The sequence below is a fragment of the Sinohyriopsis cumingii genome, chromosome 13 (genome assembly GCF_028554795.1).
Source record: "Sinohyriopsis cumingii isolate HCF-2022 chromosome 13, ASM2855479v2, whole genome shotgun sequence".
Taxonomy (NCBI): Eukaryota; Metazoa; Mollusca; class Bivalvia; order Unionida; family Unionidae; genus Sinohyriopsis; species Sinohyriopsis cumingii.
Genome location: NC_142973.1, coordinates 23,659,182 through 23,680,408, shown reverse-complemented (window position 1 = coordinate 23,680,408; position 21,227 = coordinate 23,659,182). Strand labels below are relative to the sequence as shown.

The following is a 21,227-nucleotide window of genomic DNA, read 5'->3' as shown; positions in this document are numbered from 1 at the left end:
GTGGTTTCGTGTTTTGGATAAGGTTAGATTTGCAAACAAAAAGAATCTCCACGGTTTCCTTCACAGGTTATACTGGTTATTTAAGAAGCCCTTAACACCGCTCCGGTGGCCTAGTGGTATGAGCGTCCACCTCGTAAACGGGAGGTCGTGGGTTCGAACCCCGACTGAGTCATATGAAAGACTTACAAAAATGGTACTTACAGCTGCCTCGCTTGGCGCTCAGCGTTAAGAGGTTAGTGTTAGGACTGGTAGACCAAGTGTCAGGATAATGTGACTGGGTGGGACATCGTGCTACGTGTCTGCGGCATGATGCCCCAGTGCTAGACATCACTAAAAACTGTCACACTGCAGACATCGTAGCGATATGACTGAAAAACTGTTAAAAGCTACGTTAAAAATCCCAATCACACACACATAAGAAAACCTTGTGTATCTTAGGTACTGTTTAAAGAACTTTTAAGTGAATGGTTCATGTGTGTAATATGGGTTATAGAGTATACATACTGGCCTTACTTCAGATCTGCCTATATCAAAGCTGCTAGTTCCGCATGATCATTTTCATTTACAGGTCACTGGCCACCTATATTGTACAAACGTATGATATTATTATAGTCATAAAAAAAACGCATTTGTTATGCATGCACACCATAAAAATGTTTCAATAGAATTAAAAATCCGCTTTTATTAAATGAAAAATTATTCGGCAATCTCCGTAAGCAATTGGTAGTTTCCGCGTCCCAAAAACGGATATTACGTACATTTATCCCTTCTATTCACCTAGTCATTCAAGTGTTTAATTTCTCCACGTAAATGTTTGTGATATATCTTACGATCGTGCTTTTGTACAGCAAATATGGTGCACAGTGTTGCATAGGGATGTAACCAAACGAGTGATGATGGGACAGAAGGTTTATTTCTTTTTCCGAAAGACCCATTTTACCAGAAGAAGAAAAAAAGTACATTGAAGCTTTGGGAGAGATGGGAACGTTGTACCATTTATGCCAGATTATAGTCAATTTGGCCCAAAGACAATTCGGTTTAACTCGAAAGACAATAGTTTGAACAAGTTCTTTTCTTCAAACAACATGTAGATAATGTGTGTGTGTGTGTGTGTGTGTGTGATTTGGATTTCAACGTACCTTTAAAAAATTTTCAGTCATGTCGCTACGATGTCTGAAGTGTGGCAGTTTATAGTGATGTCTATCACTGGGGCATCATGCCGAAGACATGTAGCATGATGTCCCACACAGTCACATTATCCTGACACCAGGCCGACAGCCGACCAGTCCTAACACTAACCTCTTAATGCTAAGCGCCAAGTGAGGCAGCTGTTAGTACCATTTTTGTAAGTCTTTGGTATGACTCGGCCGGGGATCGAACCCACGACCTCCCACATCTGAAGCGGAGGCTCTAACCACTAGGCCACCGGAGCGGTTTAGGTACTATGTAAGATATATATATACATACATATCTGTGGCAAAATGTTTATGACAATTTTTATAGGTTGTAAAACAGAATAGGATTTAGGGAAAAAATTTAACAAATTTAAACAAAATAAACTATCTTCATATTGTTTAGAAAGAAAATAGTCATTCTTCGTAACGTACATATACATGAGAGAAAATAGAAACTGACACATCTTGCTCATTCTAATTAAAATATTTATATACATTTATTTGTTATGCTAAAAAATATAAGCATCTGCACAAGGACATTCTCAATTTAAGTCTTCCTGGCAAATTATCAATAATGATTTATAAAACAATAACATTTAACACATAATATTCTACATAATATGTATACATTTTTCTAAGAGTAGCGTACATGAGATATTATAATAAATATATTTAATTTTAGGCATCCGGTTGTAACACTGCTGCATATAATACACACTCGATTGCACACGAGAGAGAGAGAGAGAGAGAGAGAGAGAGAGAGAGAGAGAGAGGGAGAGAGAGAGGGAGAGAGAGAGAATAATGCTAAGCATTTTGTCAGTGTTTAATTGCTGCAATATGAAGCTCTTACCAGTTAATTTTATTATCTGTTTTTATTTGTCACGTTGATGTCTTAGTATGTGCGCGCGTAGACTGAAAGCTTGTCAGTACTAGTCAATATCGTTATATTTCCTCTGTTATTCCATACAAACAAGAAAGGAAATAATTTTGTGTTGAATTTGTGCCCCCCCCCCCACGGTACAGTAGAATAGATAAACCAACACGTATTTAAAAATAAAGTGAAAGAAACTAACCTTTCATTGTTATCATTTATTCCTTCTTTTTTCATCATGCGAAATTTATTAAAGAAAAAAATATATCCACGAACTCCGTATATGTAGTGGATGCCGGCTGGCGTATGCATCCGTACTGTAGTGTTTATCGCTTATGTCAGATAACAAAATCGCAAAAGAGATGAGAATATCATCCGATTGATTGAAGGCACCTGCCATTCACGCATGATAAGTTACAAGGTGCAAAATTACCAAGATTTTATTGTATCCAGGTTAACTATACGACGCTATCTCGCAAATAAAAATCGTTATTTTAAACTATTTACTGTGAGTGCAAATGATAATCTTTTCGCTAGCATGGGTTACAAAAGTATTACTAAAGCAAGTTATTGCTGTTCTTTTTACACTGCAAACATCAATTATGATTACATAAAGCAAACAAACAGAAGCCCGGGTGATGAATAAATACAATTGGCAGCGAGCAATAAACTTCTTGCTTAAACTTAACGACAAGGCTATCAGATACAAAGGTTATTTTATTACAAAGCATGTCGACCCCAGTAATCCCCCTCCATAAGAAACTGCTTTTGGATTCTTTTAAGTGTGCGAATTTTTTTTCATCAAGTCGGCAGACAAAAGGAAGCCAACTTTGGTTCCTTTGGATTGTTTTAAGTGTGTCGATTTCTTTTGTTTTTACAAAGTCGGCCGACATTGGGAAACCAACATTAATTCCTTTTTACCTGTATTAACGGGTATTTCGAAAATCAGTTGAAACAATAGAACAGTTTTGATAGCGAAACAATCTAGTGCGTCGTGCATGCACATCAATATACGACTGAGCAGTTAATTAGTTTTCAATAATTTAATCTAAATATTCCCTATCCATAGTTTATAGTGCTTTATGTTTCGACAACAAGAAGCATGTACTTCGTTTTGTGGGGATAAATGTACGTTATTTCCGGTTGGCGTCCTCTATAGGTAGGAAATCGTAGGTAAGGGGAAGTTAGTCCGATAAATTAAATTTGTGTTGATACTGATGGACAATGTTGTGGGTATGATGTCACCTGTTCATTAAAATGTGCAATTTCGCTGCATGCAAATCAGTCCGAAACAGATCCACGTACACTTTAGACACATACCGGTAATTGGTAGCAGCCATATCAAGCGCGAAATTCAAAATGTCCACATGACAGATGGCTGTGTTATTCCAGGTGGATTTACAAGTCAACAAGCATATGATTTGCTCAGGAAATATAATCTACATATCACCAAAAGAACCCTTCAGCCGACGGTAGCTGCACAGCCACAATAAATACCGGTAAGTGTATAATATGAACACCGATGTGTGCAGACAAATTTGAATGCAAATAATTGCAGCTTTTAATGAATAGGTGATATCAGCCCCTCACCCGAAAATCAATGTCATCACGGGTGAAAGGCTGATATATCGGCCTAAGGGGAAGTAACAGCGTTAAATACTTCTATTTCGAGTAATTAAATTATTATTTCTTCTTTACACTTGACAATTTTTTTTCTTTTTGTGCGAGTGTAACTACTTTTAATCATGTAATGCAAATCTGATGTGAAAAGAAAAATATTAGAATATGACCGGTGACCTTTAATTTCAGAGGTAAATTGTAAAAAAAAAGAAGTTTCATATATGTTGTGATTGCACTTTCAGAAGTCGGTATTGTCTAGTCTGGCGAAATTAATTGTACTTATTTTAATAACTGCTAAAGACAGTGTACTTTAGACTAATTCAGGCTACTTTATTTTATCTCATGTGAGCAGTTAGCTGTGTGCTAGGGTCATGTACAATTTCCACAAGTACAATATCCAAAATAATTTCAGCCACAGTACATAAAAGTAACATAGAAGTATGCCAGCATTCTTCACATTGTGCATGTTGCAAATGCAAAGTACTTCACCATAAATCCGACACACTCTCAGAAATACATAATATCTGTACAGCACCCCCCATAAAGAACACACAGTTATTAATATTGTATGATTTAATTTTGATTCTATAGCTGAAACATTTATGTGGCATGCATCAAAAGAGTCCTTTTGAATATGTTTCATGTCCCCCCGAACAGAATAATTTTAATCTGCAGTAAAGTCCAGCACAAGCCCCCCCCCCCCCCGAAAAGTGAGCTATTTTAAAAATGTACATTGCATATCCTCAGCATAGCAATCAGTATTATGCTGAAAGACAGGAACATGAAACTTGCCACAATTGTTCATGAGATTTCACTAATAAATTTTACAGTTTGAAAATGGATGGAACAGGCCAGGTTCGTGGAGGTCAAAGCATAAATAATTTCCTTATTCTTCTAACACTGGTATATGGAAGAAGAGATTTTGCTCTCATAATTTATCTCTTAATTTCATTACAAATGAATGAAAAGGGTCATGTTCACTCTATATTTCTTTCACTTAATATAAGAGTTTTAAATTTAAATTGCTTACACTCCTGTGTTCAAAGACTTCTAATTTCCCCATAATTAAGGTCACACATACAATACTGCAACATGAGCAAAATAAGCATAATTATCTTATTTTTATGCATAACATCAGTATTAAAATCTACCGTTTTGTTGACAATATCATACATGATGATATGAAAATAAGAAAAGTATTTGCCAAAATGATCATATTTGTTTTAAGATGGCGCTTACTTACTTACTTACAGGGAACCATACTATGTAGAAGTGCGACTGGGGACCAGTCTGTGTAACCCATGTTTTAGTTTTGTTTATTTTTCATGTGTACAATAGGTTAGAACCAGACTAAGCAAACTGTCGCACATTGCAACTTAATAATTTGCCTTACATTTTAATTTTCCATGAAAGTAGAAAAAGAATATGAGAAATTGCAGCATGATTAATTGGTAAAAGATAATAAATATTGAAAATAAAATTTCACTAGTCGTAACTAATATAAATAACCCATAATGCAACGCGGCATACCTTGCAATACGGTCGTTGAGTCGCAATGAATTCGTCTAAATTTTGCTAACATTACTTGAAAGAAGCAGGTACAAGATCAAACATTAACATTTCGTTATGTAGGCTACATAATAATTATATGTTCTTATTTTCACTCTGTTTGCAGTTAAGTATCTGAAAAGAAAAAGGGTAAAACTAGGAAGTTATGCGATCGGTATATGATAGCATTTCCCGGCTTCAGTGAAATCGATAAACAGTCGAGTTTGAAATAATTTCAGTGCAGATCTGCACACTTATGTTGTGAAATCTTACACAACACTTAAAATGTAATGAAACCACTAAATTATTCAAACCACTGTTCATTTTGACTATAGAGATCAAGTGAAACCCTAACAGAAAATTACCGATTTCACAAACTTGTGTATTGCTAAACTATAGAACAAGGAAGGTATTTTGATGCCATCAGCATGACGAAATATTTATATTGCATGTGTGATCTAGACGAAGTCTTTTACTTCAGCAAAACGAATTATCGATTGCAGACTGTTGCCTTGATCATGTTGCCAAGATTTGACAAAATTTACTGAGTAAAAGAAATCTTGGTGTTAAAAACTGGAGGATCAGACTCAGTAGAAAACAAACTTTGGTATCAAATCTGTGCGTCTCTGAAATGCAAGTGAGGGTAAAGGGAAACACTGGCTTCTGAACCATTATGAATTGTACTCCACCTTCAATCTCCAAAGGTAATTACTGGCACAATTAGTTGCAGTCTAGCTGAGAATTATTATTTAAACAATTGATTCCTTACAAATTTCAGAACCTCACCTCTTTTCTGTAACATCTGCTCATCCAGACACATTAGATAGATACAAGAGAATGGAGAGCAGTGGAATTTTTAGTCAGTTTCTTTCTAAAGATAAATTTTTGTAATTTAATATTATTTAAAATTCAGGATGACCACTAAATGTCCAACTTTATTTACAGATTGACACAATGGCTTCTACTTCAGAGTGTGTGAAGGTAATTGTTCGCTGCCGTCCTATGAACACGCGAGAAAAGGACTTGGATTGTAAACCAGTTATCATCATTGAAGAATCTCGTGCTTATTGTGCCATAAAGAATCCAAATGATGAGAAGGCACCGCCAAAGCCTTTCACATTTGATGGGGCTTATGACATCAATTCCACAACTGAGAATATTTACAATGAAATTGCATATCCATTAATTGAGGTAAATTTATTTCTCTTATAGGCAAGTATTATTGCAAACTGCACCATTTTGTTTTATGGTTTCCATTATGGAAGGTTACCATTTTCTTGTATGATTGCACTGGGTATCTCTATTTTAATTCTGTGATTTTGTATGAAGTACTCAGACATTGGAATGGTATCTATTGATTGAGTACATGTTTTTTTGTGTGCATGAAATCCTTTTTCTAGAAAGATTTCTTCTATAGATAATTTTTTATGTATTTGAACATGCACAGTCTGTTGTCTATAAACGTTTTCTAGACTGTAATTGAATACAACAAAGAAATAATTTTTGTCATGAAACTCACAACAGTCACATTTTCCATTGGTGGCCTAGTCAGCATCAACAGTTGGTTAAAACTTTCCTTAAAGTTTTTCATTTGCTTACATTTTCTAAGCCCATTCATTGATTTATATTTGGCATGAATCAGTTTGAAGCTAAGACAATTTATTCTATTATTCTATATCATGTTTGCTAGTCTTTCTTACCTTGAGGTGTTTAAGTTTTGTTTTCTAGGTTGTTTTGTAAAAATGTTATTTTAGTTTTGCTTTTATTTCCTAAATCCCCTGGAAGGATTTTCAGTATACAAAGATAATTCATTATGCAATATATTTGCTCTCCTCTTTTACCTTAGCAACAAGGTCACTGTCATAAAGAATTGTGTCATTGTTTTGATAAAAAAATATCAAAGACTGTTATATTTTGTTCATTGTATCACCATGAAATAGGAAAGACATTTTTGTTGTATTTATCAGATTTCTTTATTACTTCACTATCTCATTTACATGCAGTGGATTGATCAATTTTGTGAGCTTACCTGGCCTTATGGCCAGGTGATGTTATGGTATGGCCCTTTGTCTTTCTTCATGTGTCAACAATTCCCAACCTATTTCCCAAAAGGTGCTGGACAGATTTCCACCAAACTTTGCAGAGAACATCCTGGCATGAAGGTCTTTTACTTTTGTACCACTTATGCCAATCAACCAGTCTGGGTTCAAATATTGCCACTATTATTAAAAAAAGGACCACTGTTGTTGAAAATAGATAACCTTTAAACAACTTCTCAAGATCCACTAAACAGAATATGACCAAATATGAGAGAAAGGATCCTGGCTTGGAGGCATTTCAGTTTTCTACAAAACAAGCTGATCTGCCATCAAATATGGCCACCATTACTAAATATAGAAATACATCTAAATGACATTTTCTCAGAAACCCATGGACACAGTTTGGTCAAATTTAGACTAATATCTCCAGGTGCTGAGCCCTTTCATGTTTTTTCAAATGATTTTCCATCAGATGTGGCTGCCATTACTAGAAATGGGGGAGAATGTGAAACAGCTTTCTTTAAAAATTACTAACTAGAATTTGACCAAATTTGACAGAAAGAAATATTGCTTAAAAGCCTTCCAAGACCCCATTAGTTGCCTCTTATGACATGTGGGAGGATGGCAATTGTTACTAGAAAAAAAAGAGGAGATGCACTTAAATTGTGTTATTGTCAGCAGTCACTGCAGGGGTAGAGAGATTTGGAAAATCCAGTTGTTTCTGGGCAACCAGCTTTGAAATATGTGTTGCCCAGCAGATTTATGTTTGCCTAAGTATATTAATGCAGTTGCCTCCAAGATTGCTTTAATCAAATTTATTCTTCAACTTTTGTAACACACACACAGAGTCCTAATTGCACAAAGTGCTTGCAACTAATCTAATTTGTAATCAAATTTATTCTTCAACTTTTGTAACAGACACACACACACACACACACACATACACACACACACACACACACACACACACACACACACACACACACACACACACACACACACACACACACACAGAGTCCTAACTGCATAAAGTGCTTGCAACTAACCATCAGTCCTGTTAATTGAAATTGTCACATATTTACACACTGGTTTATATAATCTGTTTGAGATAAGCAAACTAAGGTAATGTAAGTTTCCTTTTCTTTGGTGGTGTTTAGTAATCAGATAAATTAGCTCCCAAACCTGAATTGGCTGTGATTGGCAAAAGACTTGAGTCAAAAGGTCAAAGGAGAAGGTCACTATGACTAAAAGAAGAAATATGACTTATGCACATTAACATCATTTCTATATTACATACTTTGACTATAGTTTGTGCTTGGATTGCACTTGTGTTATGGAAGAACCCTATCCATTTAGGGCATCAAATAGTCAAATATCAATGTCATTGTGACTAGAGAAAGCAAATTGAGTTCTCTATCATCTAGAGTTACCAAACTTTGTGAATGGCTTGCACATTGGGTTAGGAAGAGCCCTATTAGTTTTTGTGTCAAAAGGTCAAAGGTCAAGGTCAACTGAGACTGAAAGTAGAAAAGTGGTTTCTGCACAGTAATTGTAGTCCTACATCACATACAAGGACAAAATTTGTGAATGGCATGCATGTGGAGTTAGGAAGAAGTCTATTCATTTTGGGGTCACCAGTCAAGGTCACTGCAACTGAAAGAATTTTTAAAAGTTAATGACTTTAGTTCTAAACCATTTAACTTGACTGACGTTTGTGGAGGCCTTGAACTTAAGGTATGGAAGAAGCCTTTAGATTTTGATGTGAAAGATCAAAGTCATTGGAACTCCAAAAAATGGATTTCAAAGAATAGTTTTTGTTCTGATAAAATTTTTTGGATGGCTTGCATTTAGGGTAATAAGGTATCAAAAAATGTGTTTGCTGTTGCACTGGTTTTAAGATTAGGATGGGTTTGGTAAGTTTTTTTCTAAAGTATCATGTGTATTATAATGACTAATATATATAATGTACTAAGTATTTCAGGTATTGGGGCCCTGAGTGGCCGAGTGGTCTAAAGCGCTCTTCGTCATGGATCACTGCCATCTCACCTCTGCCTGCATCGGTTCGAGTCTAAGATTCAGACAATGTGGGTATGTGAGAAAGCTTGCCAGTAGCTTCTCGTGGGTCGGTGGTTCTTTCTGGGGTTTTCCTGGGTTCTTCCTCCACCATTAATACTGGCCGCCATGTATAGCCTATCGTGTGCTGAAAAATGGCGTTAAACCCCACAACAAAACAACAACAATAACAAAAACTTCAGGTATTGGGCAAAAAACCAGCTTAATTAGATTAAATGCACAAATCAGTACCTGAAATTTTAAAAATATTTTACAATTTTTGTTTTACTCTTGGGGGAAAATGTGTTAGGGTCAGCACCAAACAACAGGGACAGCCAGCCAACCAGAAAAACACATCGGGCGGGGTGTGGGTGGGGCTAAAGAAACCTTGGATTCTGGGTTAAAATGGTAAGTCTAATAAGAAAATAATGGTTTCTTTTTATTAAATTAGATGTGTTAAATGTGTACATAGGGGACTGTTAAACACAGGGTGTGTGCACAATGTGCCATTGATGGTACTTTTGTTGTCAAATGTATTCATCAAGCTCCCTGGTCATGGAAGAAATAATGTAAAAGAGCATTATGATTCTTTCATTGTGTTTTTTGCTGTCAGCTGACCAATGGTCAATGAGCTTATTGTAGGAATGTGTGTCCATTATGCATTTTGTATCTTACGTCACCATTGTCTAAAACTGTGAGAAGTTGGAACTAAATTGGACCAATGACATGTGGCATCAAGGTTTTTCAAGTTTGTTGAAAGAAGCCACTTATCAGATGTGACCACCCATAAAGAATTTAATGGAAAACATCCAAATTAATTGGCCATGTTGACTGGCATAAAGCTGTTTGGTGTGTCAGCCTGGTGAACAATATCAGATCACTTGATCTTCTTGTTCAGTGTGTGCTTGTTTTAGAATTATTTCATTTGATCAGAAATTTGCATTTTGGTGGGAAAAAAATTTGGCAAGTGACATGTTTTCTTCTGCTGTTAGGATTAAAATAAAAGCAATCTTTTTATCAGTTTTTGTTGCTTTTAATATGTGGCTTATAAGGTTCATGTTTAATTTGATCTGTTTCTTTGGTACTAGAATTTATAGATTAAACTTTAATATTATGTACACCAGATAATCTATTAGTAACATGGACACATGTGAATGACTAATAACCAAATACATTTTTATGTTATAAATTCTTATGTCCATTTTTATACTATACAGGGCCGAAACTAGGGTCAGAAAATGAGTATACATAAAATTGGGTGAAGTGGCAATATTTGAAGAAGTTATTGAAATCAATTTAATTTAGTTTTAATTTTATAAATGCATGATACACAACAGAATAATCATTTATGACGTTTTTTTTTTAAATAAAAAGATTATTTATACTGATGAAAAAATTAAAGTAATCATATCTTTCTTGCAAAGAAATATCAATCAGTTCTTGAAGAAAGCAATTCGGAAATTTGTTCAAAATAGTTAAAAGTTTGTCCCTCAATTGTTTTACTTGCATGTTGTTTTTTGTATTCACTTCTTACTGTTCACCTGACATTTTTCACATGGATCCTGTTCACATTGTTGGTTCCAATAAATATAAGAATTTGGTATACCTTGGATATTACCCTCTGAGAAATGTGTTTTTGGTGTGTATTTTAGGGTGCACAATTCAACAACTGTGTTTTATTTGGGGATTGTCTCCAAATCAGAAAGAAAAATGAAAATTCCTCATATTCATGAAAAAGGTGACTTCTCGACTCTGAAAGCCAGTCTAGTCACTTTTAATCAGCTGGCTTGAGTTTGCAACATATAGAGATATTTCTGCATATTTATTTAGAAGTTGTAATTTTAAATAAAATACAAATCATGTAGAATATGTTTATAAGTTTGTACAGTAGGATCTACCATATATACTCGCTTATAAGTCAGACTGTAAAAAACTAAGATTGTGATCTGCCATAACATAATGCAATGGCAGACCTGGGTCTGTAATGATTTTGCAGTTGGACTTGACTTATAAGTGAGTATATATGGTACTGTATGTCACACTCTTCTTGAATGTTTAATTACATGATTGCTAATTTCATTTGTTATAATGTGTAGCAAATGCTCCAGTGGCCTAGTGGTTAGAGCGTCCGCCTTGGATGCAGGATGTCGTGGGATCAAACCCTGGCAGAGTTATACCAAAGTCTTATAAAAATGGTACTAACAGCTACCTTGCTAGGCAAGCATTAAGACTTTTGCGTTAGGTCTGGTTGGCCTGGTGCCAGGTTAATGTGACTGTTTGGGGCAGAATGTTACATGTCTGCAGCATGATGCCCCAATACTAGACATCACTATAAACTGCCACACTGCAGAGATTATAGCAACATGACTGAAAAATTGTTAAAGCTATGTTAAAAATCCAAATCACACACACACACACACACACACACACACACACAGAATCTGTAGCTGGTGATGAAACCATACTGAAAATGAGATGCAAGCCATTGCAAATATCCACACTGCTTTGATTTGTTTTACCTGAACCCTTCATGCTGAATTTAGGATTTGAAATATTTTAAGTTCTCCACTAATCTGTGTGAAATATCCTTCTAAATATATATAATCACCCTTCCTCAATTAGTGTAGATGTAGTTTAGGGTTGCTTAGAGCCCATGTCAGTAGTTTAGGGTTGCTTAGAACCCATGTCAGTGTGGTCTAAGGTTGACATTGCCTGGGGTGGGAGTGGGAGACAAGCATCCCGATTCTCCAAAAATGCCCCATACGGCTTGCATCTCTGATTGCCTCTGTCAACTAAAATCCAGCTCCTGGCCTTTGTGAGTGGCTTAGATTTGAAGTCCGGCAGACCACGTTTTCCACTAACAGGAGAAGGGGTGAAGGCAGGCCACTGGCGCCTTAAAACCAGTTGCTTCGGGTAGATGGGACTCGTAAACCTTGGATGGTAGCTCATCTAGGAGAAGGAAAACTCCAATTCCAAACCTCTGCTGCCTTGTGGCTATACCCACTCATGGGAAAGGCTAAAGGAGTAAACCCCAACAGAAAATCCGGAGACGGAGTCGCTAAAGCGGTCTGACATTGACTTCAATGTCATTCCGGCAACTCCTGCGACACCATTGGTGCCAGGCTGTATTGGCATTTGTCGTTCCCTTGGGCCCACCAGCTGCGTGGAGAGGGGGGATCTGCTGCATGGACAACAGCTAATTCTCCATACCACCCTGCCCAGGCTTCATAGCTCCACTGGAGAGGACACTCCAGCATCGTCGTACGGCGTCAGCACAACACGAGAAGTAGCAGTTTACCGGTTCCAAGTCAAAACTCGATTGGTGTAGAGCTTGGTGCCAGGAGTTACTTCGATGGTGGGAGAGGTCACCAGGTTTCACTGGACAGCTACCGTCCACCTCAAGCTGGGCAGCCCCCTAGTCAGTAAGGTGCTGCCCACCATGGCCTGCCTGCTTCACTGGGTGCGTGGAGCTTAGAGAACCATCTCGACAAGTGGGCCACAAAACTCCGCACCAGGAAAGACTAAAAGAAGAAATAAGAAGACTCCAACTCTTCGTTTTGCAACCTGGAACATCAGGACCATGTGTCCTGGATTGACCGCTGACCTACAGCAGATCGATGATGCACGGAAGACTGCCGTCATTGACAGAGAACTCTCCCGACTGAACATTGCCATTGCCTGCCTCCAGGAGACCTGACTGGCTGACAGCAGCACCATCAGGGAAGCTAATTACACGTACTTTTGGCAGGGGAAGCCCTCGAATGAACCTAGGCAGCATGGTGTAGGCTTTGCCGTAAAGAACACGCTAATCACCTTCATTGAACCTCCATCATCAGGTACTGAGAGAATCCTTGCCCTCCGGCTGTCAACATCCTTAGGCCCGGTCAACATTTTCAGCGTGTATGCCCCAACCTTCTGCTCCACCCATGAGGAGAAAGACAAGTTTTATGAGGCTCTGGATCAGGCAATATCCAGTATCCCCAACAATGAAAGCCTTTACTTACTAGGAGACTTAAGTGCTAGAGTGGGAGCTGACCATGAGGCCTGGTCCACCTGTCTCGGCTTTTACGGAAGGGGCAAGACCAACACTTTCTTCAAATGCAAGGAGATCCACCAGGTGTCATGGAGACAGCCACGTTCACGCCACTGGCACCAGCTAGACCTCGTCATCACCAGGCGTGCAGAACTGGCCAGTGTCCTCCTCACCCGCAGCTACCACAGTGCCGATTGCAACACAGACCATTCCCTCCTGGCCAGCAAGGTGCCAATATTACCCAAGAAGCTGCACCATGCCAAGAAGAAGGGTCAACCATGCATCAAAACTTGCTGTGCACGCAACCCAGAGAAAACACAACAGTTCATCAGCAAACTGAAGGAAGCCCTCACCAAAGTGACACCTGATGACACCATTGACTCCAAGTGGTCCCATATCCGTGACTCTGTGTACAATTCAGCCTGAGGCAAAGATGAAAGCCCTCCTTGCATACAAGGCTGTATATAGTCCCGGAACACTACAAGCCCTCAGGATTGCAAAGAACAATGCCCAGAAGACTGCCCGCTGCTGTGCCAACACCTACTGGCTGAACCTTTGCAACAGTATACAGACAGCTGTCGACACCGGGGATGCAAGAGGAATGTATGAGGGTATCAAAAAGGCGACAGGCTCCCTCCCCAGCTACAAGACCGCCCCCCTCAAGTCCAAGATGGGCGAAGTCATCGCAGACCAGGGGAAACAACTGCAGTGATGGGTTGAGCACTATCTCGAGCTATATGCAACCCAAAACAATGTCACTGGAACTGCCCTGGACGCCATTCCAGACCTGCCTGTCATGGAGGAGCTAGACACACAGCCCACCCTGGAAGAGCTTGGAAAAGCCATCGATTGCCTTGCCTGTGGGAAGGCTCCTGGAACCGATGGCATTCTGCCTGAAGTCCTCAAGACTGCTCCAGCCCCAACACATACTCCTCTCCCTTTGCTGGGAACAGGGATACATCCCACAGGACTTGAGTGACACCAACATCGTCACTTTGTACAAAAAACAAACAACTACCGGGGCATCTCCCTCCTCAGCATTGTCGGAAAGGCTTTTGTCCGTGTTGCCATGGCGCGATTGCAGAACCTAGCCTCCCGCATCTACCCAGATTCCCAGTGTGGATTTCGATCTGGCAGGTCAACTGTAGACATGATCTTCTCACTACGTCTGCTGCAGGAGAAGTGTCGCAAGCAGCAGATGCCCCTCTACATTGCCTTCATAGACCTGACGAAAGCGTTTGACCTGGTTAGTCAGAGTGGACTCTTCAGACTCCTGCAGAAGATTGGCTGCCCCCCATGTCTGCTTGCTGTCATCATGTTGTTCCACGAGAACATGCACAGCACAGTGTGCTTCAGTGGCACAACATCTGAAGCATTCCCAGTCATCAGCGGAGTCAAACAATGCTGTGTCCTTGCACCGACACTCTTTGCCATCTTCTTCTTCGTGGTTCTCCAGTACGCATTCAATGACAGCAGCGAGGGAGTGTACATCCATACCAGGGCTGACAGCAAGCTGTTCAACATCGCCCGTCTCCGTGCTAAGACTAAAGTCACAGAGGTACTCATCCGTGAATTGCTCTTCGCCGACGATGCAGCCTTGACATCACACACAGAAGATAGACTAAGGCAGCAGGTATGCCGCCTCTCCCATGCTTGTAAGGAATTTGGACTGACCATCAGTTTGAAGAAAACGAACGTCATGACACAGAATGCAGACTTTCCTCTCTCTGTCACCATCGATGGGTACAACTTGGAAGTTGTCGAGAACTTCACATACCTCGGGTCTAACATCTCCAGCTCACTCTCCACTGATTCTGAGGTGAACGGCAGGATTGCCAAGGCAGCATCAGTGATGGCCAGACTTAACCAGAGAGTCTGGAACAACCCCAACCTCACCAAGAAGACCAAACTGCATGTCTACCAAGCCTGCGTGCTCAGCTCACTTCTCTACTGCAGTGAAACATGGACCACCTAGCAAGACACGAGAGGAAACTCAACAGCTTCCACCTGCACTTCCAGTGGAAGGACAAAGTACCCAACACAGAGGTTCTAGAATGCGCCAACATGAACAGTATGTTCTCCATTCTCAGCGAGAGGTACCTTCGCTGGCTTGGCCATGTCAAGAGAATTGACCCAGGCCGCATTCCCAAGGACCTGTTATATGGGGAGTTAGCAGAAGGTGCACGACCAACTGGATGACCACATCTGCGCTACAAAGATGTTTGCAAGAAGGATATGAAGACGGCAAACATCAGTGTCAACGACTGGGAGAGCTGTGCAAACAACCGTTCGAGCTGGCGTCTAGCTGTCAGGCAGGGAGTTCAAAATGCAGAGGAAGAGAGAAAAATAAAACAAGCTAAAAAGAGAGCTAGAAAGAAGGATAAACAAAAGCTTACTTTGGAGCTACGCCATCGTCTCCCATAGACAGATGGATGCCAAGAGAGCCCATTCAGTATCCAAATGTGACACTTGACATCCCACCATCTTCCTCCAACATGGACTGCATCCCGGAACCAAAACATGTACTGTTTAAAATGTGTCCTCACAAAACATAACCAGTATGATTGCTATAAACTGCCACACTGCAGACATCATAGCAACATGAATGAATATGCAGTCACCAAACTCTGTCAGTCTAGTCATCAAAATCAAGAAGTCCAAGCAATGCATCTGAATCCCCCACTTGTCAAAATCAGCAACATAGTTAAAGACGGATCTCTTCTCATAGTATCATCAATAATCAAAGGAGTAAGAAAAAGAGGATTATATAAAACTGACATAAAAACCCATAGAGGTGCAACTGTTAATACTATTGCAGAAAAAATATTGGAAATGGATATGTCACCATATCATTCTGTAATTCTTCTCATTGGTGGCAATAACTACAGTAATGGCCAATCTTTAAAGGGCATTGAGGATGATTATGAAAGCTTGTTGTATGCCATCAGGTCCAAAAATACAGAGTGTAAAATATTCATCTCAGGTCTACCGCTGAGAAGGGATGTACTCATTACTCCACTAAATGACACCCTAAGTATGTTGTGTGAAAATTTCCAAATACTCTTTGTTCCGAAATACAGGACCTTCTTCAGAGACAATTAAGTGAACCAGCAATTATACCAGCGAGACCAAATCCACTTGTCTAACAGCTGTACTGCCATGCTCCTTATTAATATAGACCAGTACATAAGACGTATAAACGGGGTTAGGCATGAGTCGGAAAACTGCTTGTATTGTGGAGAGCATGGTCTCAACAAGTAAGCATACTTGGCAATATTAGCTCTCAAACTCGCACAATTCATTCAGGGGTCCCTCAAGGCTCAGTTTTGGCCCCTCTCCTCTTCCTTATCTATATCAATGATCCACCATTAAATAATGAATCCACAAATACAGATTTGTTTGCAGATGATGCAACCTTGTATACATCTAGTTCTGATACTGAAGTTATCCAAATGAGATTAAACTCTGACCTTATTAGAGTCCAAAAATGGACACAACAAAATAGGATAGTAATTAATGAAAGTAAAACAAAATGTATGATTTTGGGGACATCACAAAAGCTAAATAAGTTAGGGAACCCAGAACTATCTCTTGCAATAAATAATCATCCATTAGAAAATATCAAACATGAAAGGCTTGTAGGTGTGACTGTAGATAATAATTTATTATGGAATGACCATATTGATAAGCTTTGTAAAACACTGTCATCCAAAATTGCCCTACTCAGCAGAATTAAGAAATATTTACCTATGGAAACTTGAAATCTATACTACAAGTCATATATTCTTCCAACAATGGGTTATTGTCCAAATGTATGGGGAAACTGTGCTGAATCTGAGCTTGACAGGACTTATAAACTTCAGAAACAAGCAGCACGCATAATTTTAGATGCATTCTATTGATCATCCCTCAAAAGCATTATTTACAGAACTCAGATGGTTAACAATGACAGGATAGATTTTCACATGGCAGTTCTTTTATATAAATGTGTACATGGAACTGCACCAGAGTATCTTCAGGACTTATTCAGGTCTTTTTCAACAAAATACTAATTGAGATCAATATCACATGGAAACTTAGCACCAAAACCAAGAACAGAGTAATTTAAAAAGAGCTTCCAATACTCTGGTACATTTCTGTGGAACAAGCTTCCACTATATGTAAAATCTGCTCAAAATATTAGAGTATTTAAGAACAGATATCATGAGCATGTATGTGCTTCTAATAGATAATGGAATTTAGTATTTTAATACTAATCATGTTATATAAACAGTAATTATTGCTATCTTCATATAATGTGCATTGTTATACTCTCCTTAAGAGGGCCTCAAGGGAGAATAGTCCTTGACTAATGAGTCACCCTCTATAAATAAAGCATTATTATTATTATTATTATTCATGGTGTGAATGGAGTTTACTTTACAAGGAGACCTGACTGATGAATGGGCAGAAAACATGCCCATTCACATTGTATCAGTAAGCATCAATATATTTATTTTCTTGCTTTCTTTCTATGCTTTCAGGGTGTGACAGAGGGTTACAATGGGACAATCTTTGCCTATGGGCAGACAGGATGTGGAAAGTCCTTCACCATGCAGGGAATCAGTGATCCGTCTACACAGAGAGGCATCATTCCCAGGTGAGCTATAAGACAGACACCTGTACAGACAGGTGTGAAAATAAGTCCAATATACTAAAATGTTTATTAACTTCTCACCTGCACAGACTCACTGAGTGTTGCTCCAGATGAATATTTTTTTCTTCTGAAGATTAAATCTCTTTCACATCTCACATACATTGTTTGCATTTCTTATTATCATAGAAACAATACATCATGCACTCCAGATCATATTTCCGGTACATTTAACTGAATTGATAGTTGGCAAGTATTATCATCATGCTTTACTTAAAAAAAATTCACTTTTACATTTTAAATTCAGTGTTCAAGTTAGGCTTTCTTTTCTTTTGGTCGAAGTCCATAACTAAATAAAACTTAAATATGATGCATTCTAAATCTTTTCTCTCATAGTTTTTCCAAAATCTAGTAATGGCTTGCATCAATCCTGTTGTACACTTGGCAGATATTATTTTTTTCTTTTCCTTTTTAAGGTTACACCAATCAGTTTTAAGTCGTACTTTCTGCCACAACATTCAGACCTAAATATTCAAACACTTTGAGCATCAGATTGTGATCTGATACTTGGGAATTGAAATGTAACAATTAACATAAAAGAAATTGTTTTTAATAGATGCCTGGGCTGAAAACAACTTCCTGTTGAAAAAACTGCTTGAAAGTTATTATTTATTTAGCTAACCTGGTCAACAGGCTAAATCAGCTTATGATATGATCCTTCATTTTGCATCATTGATCTTGGATTACCCATCCATTCACATTTGTTATTTAAAACTGCTTCTCACAAGCCACGTGACCAGTTTGCACATAATTTTACAGTAATCATCTTTTAATCAAGGCTTTTAAAATTTGTTCATTGGATGCCAATCCATCAATATAGCCACAATAACTTAAACTAGGAAAACCTGTAAACAACTTCTTCTCTAAAAGCACTTGACAGAAGTTGACTGGCACATCCTGGCATGAAGATAATTATCAATTGTTCAAATGATGCTGATCTACTGTCAATATGGCAACCATTACTAAAAAAATTATTAAAAAAAACAACATTTAAATGAATTCTTGTAAACTGTTCTTCAGAATTTGAAAATATTTGTCAGAAAGCATTCTTGTACTAAGGCCTTTTAAATTTGTACAAAGAATGCTGAACTGCCATCCATTATAGTTGTCATTGTTAAACACAGAAAACACTTTCATATTTATACACTAACAAATAATCAAGGTTTTCTATCCTTTTAGGCTATGGTCTCTCACAACCTTATTTTGCCCGTTTTCTTTACTTAGAAAATTGCTTTGTTTGGACACCAGTGGTAATTTCTGCAACTGTTTTTTTGGGAGGTGGGATGCAGTATTTAAAGATTATTTCCAAGATGATACTGTTTGGAGCATTGTATTGGACAAGAGATCAGGTTTTCCACCTTATCTGGATCCCCATGAGTTGATGTGATGCATTATATACAATGCATACATAGCCAAAAGTAGAATTTTCAAAATGGCAAATCCATGGACATAATTTTCTTGAACTAAGTGCAAGTCTTTGCAGTGTATGGAAAACTGTAAACCACAGTTTGTAAACAGAGAGTCCAGGACCAGAAATTGAAGGTCCAGGAAGTAGGAAATCACATTACAGATACCTGTGCGTATATACCTAATTCTCCACAGATGCTTTAATTGGTTTCAACTGTGTTATGTGAAATTTGAAATGAAGTGAAGAAAATCCTGATATTTAATGGTATCTAATGTTATGTTTTGGTCATTTGATTCAGAATGACAATTTTGCATTCAGATAGTTTAAACAATATTGATAAAGGCACCACATTATTTAGAAACTCTGAAAGCCATTGAATCAGACACCATACTTAGAGGACATCTGTGCTATTTAAATTGGGTAGTAAATGAGAGGAATTACAAATCAGATAATCCTGAAAAGTCTGCAATTCACACTTCAATTTACAGTAAGTTATAGAATACCCACCCACCCACCCAACAAAATTCTTAGGTTGAAACGTTTAGTTTGACATGTTTTAGCACCAACTTTAAGACAAGTGTTAAACCCCAAACTCAGATGCTGTACACTGAGGGTGTATCTGTATCATTACAAGCAAACAGCGAACATCCTAAATGCTCTACAGTTCTAACTTTATTCAGAGAAAATTTACAGAATGTCTGGAAAATATTTTACCTTTGAGCTTAAATTCAGAGTCATGAATTAAAACAACCCGGAAGAATACAGGCTCTATAGTCACATAACTTTATGAGCTAAAAATTGAACTCATTGCATTAGAACTGAAATTTAAAAACCACTGTTAAAATATCCAAATATCACAGAGATTTTGCATTCATATATAAACTCATTTTGAAAAATACTCTAAAATTTCTTGTGATTCTGTCATCCACTGTTTAAAGTTAATTAAAGTACATACGTTTTTAATTTTGAGTCTTAGTTAAGATTTCTTATACTTATTTTCATGGCTATAGGGCCAGGTCTGCTAGAGCTGTATGTGTTACTTGTTTTATCGCCTATGGTCTCCCCTTTCTGCCTAAGCCAGCATCTTTTTTAGGACTGAAGATTTAAGGGGACTCTTGTGAGGAAACAAAAATAGGGCTTGCCAGAACTTTTGCATGTTTAGTTCATTTTTGGGGTGCAATTTTTTTTCTTGAAAATTTTTGCATCAACACAGTCTCTACACACTTGGCAAAATATGTGGAATCAACCTCCACAGACAAGCTTTGGAGCATCATACCCAACATGGGGGAGTTGCAGTCTTCATATACAGTAAATCACATACATGAGATGGCAATGTGCAGATTGCAAAAGAATGCACATACTTGATTCTTGCATACCTACTCAAAGGTTTAGCCTCAACCAAAGTGTGTACCCTGCCAGTATCCACAACACACTTAATGTTGGGTGTATATACATCAACCCTGTAAGTTGTTTTTTTGTGAACTAACTTTAAAAATGATTTTCTGGTTGTTTTTTTATACATTTTTCTTTTATTTTATATACCTTTCACAGAATTTAAAACCTTTACCTTTAATTTTGTAAGTTTTTAATATTTCATGGTTTACCTTTCTTGGAAGTTTTTTTCTAAAATCATTTTGCAATTAGCTATATTTACATTTTTATCTTATATATTGTAGTACTTCACATTTAAGTTTATTAAAAGGGTTTTTGTTCCCAAAGTTTTTTTGTGCAGTTCTTGAACTTTTACTTATTTAGAACTTTACCTTTAATTAGCACTATATAGCCATT

The 21,227-nt window shown here is 37.9% G+C and overlaps 1 protein-coding gene across 3 annotated transcripts in view; it reads left to right on the top strand.

Annotated features, from left to right (window-relative positions):
- Window positions 1-5,179: 5,179 nt before the first annotated feature.
- Window positions 5,180-21,227, top strand: part of LOC149785054 (osmotic avoidance abnormal protein 3-like) — a 97,028-nt gene continuing 80,980 nt past the window's right edge. For all 3 annotated transcript variants that reach the window (XM_089978772.1, XM_089978771.1, XM_089978770.1), the window contains exons 1-3: window positions 5,180-5,264; window positions 6,160-6,405; window positions 17,862-17,977. In XM_089978772.1, coding sequence (XP_089834898.1) covers window positions 6,169-6,405; window positions 17,862-17,977 — 353 coding nt within the window. In that variant the 5' untranslated portion in view covers window positions 5,180-5,264; window positions 6,160-6,168. The remainder of the gene's footprint in view (window positions 5,265-6,159; window positions 6,406-17,861; window positions 17,978-21,227) is intronic.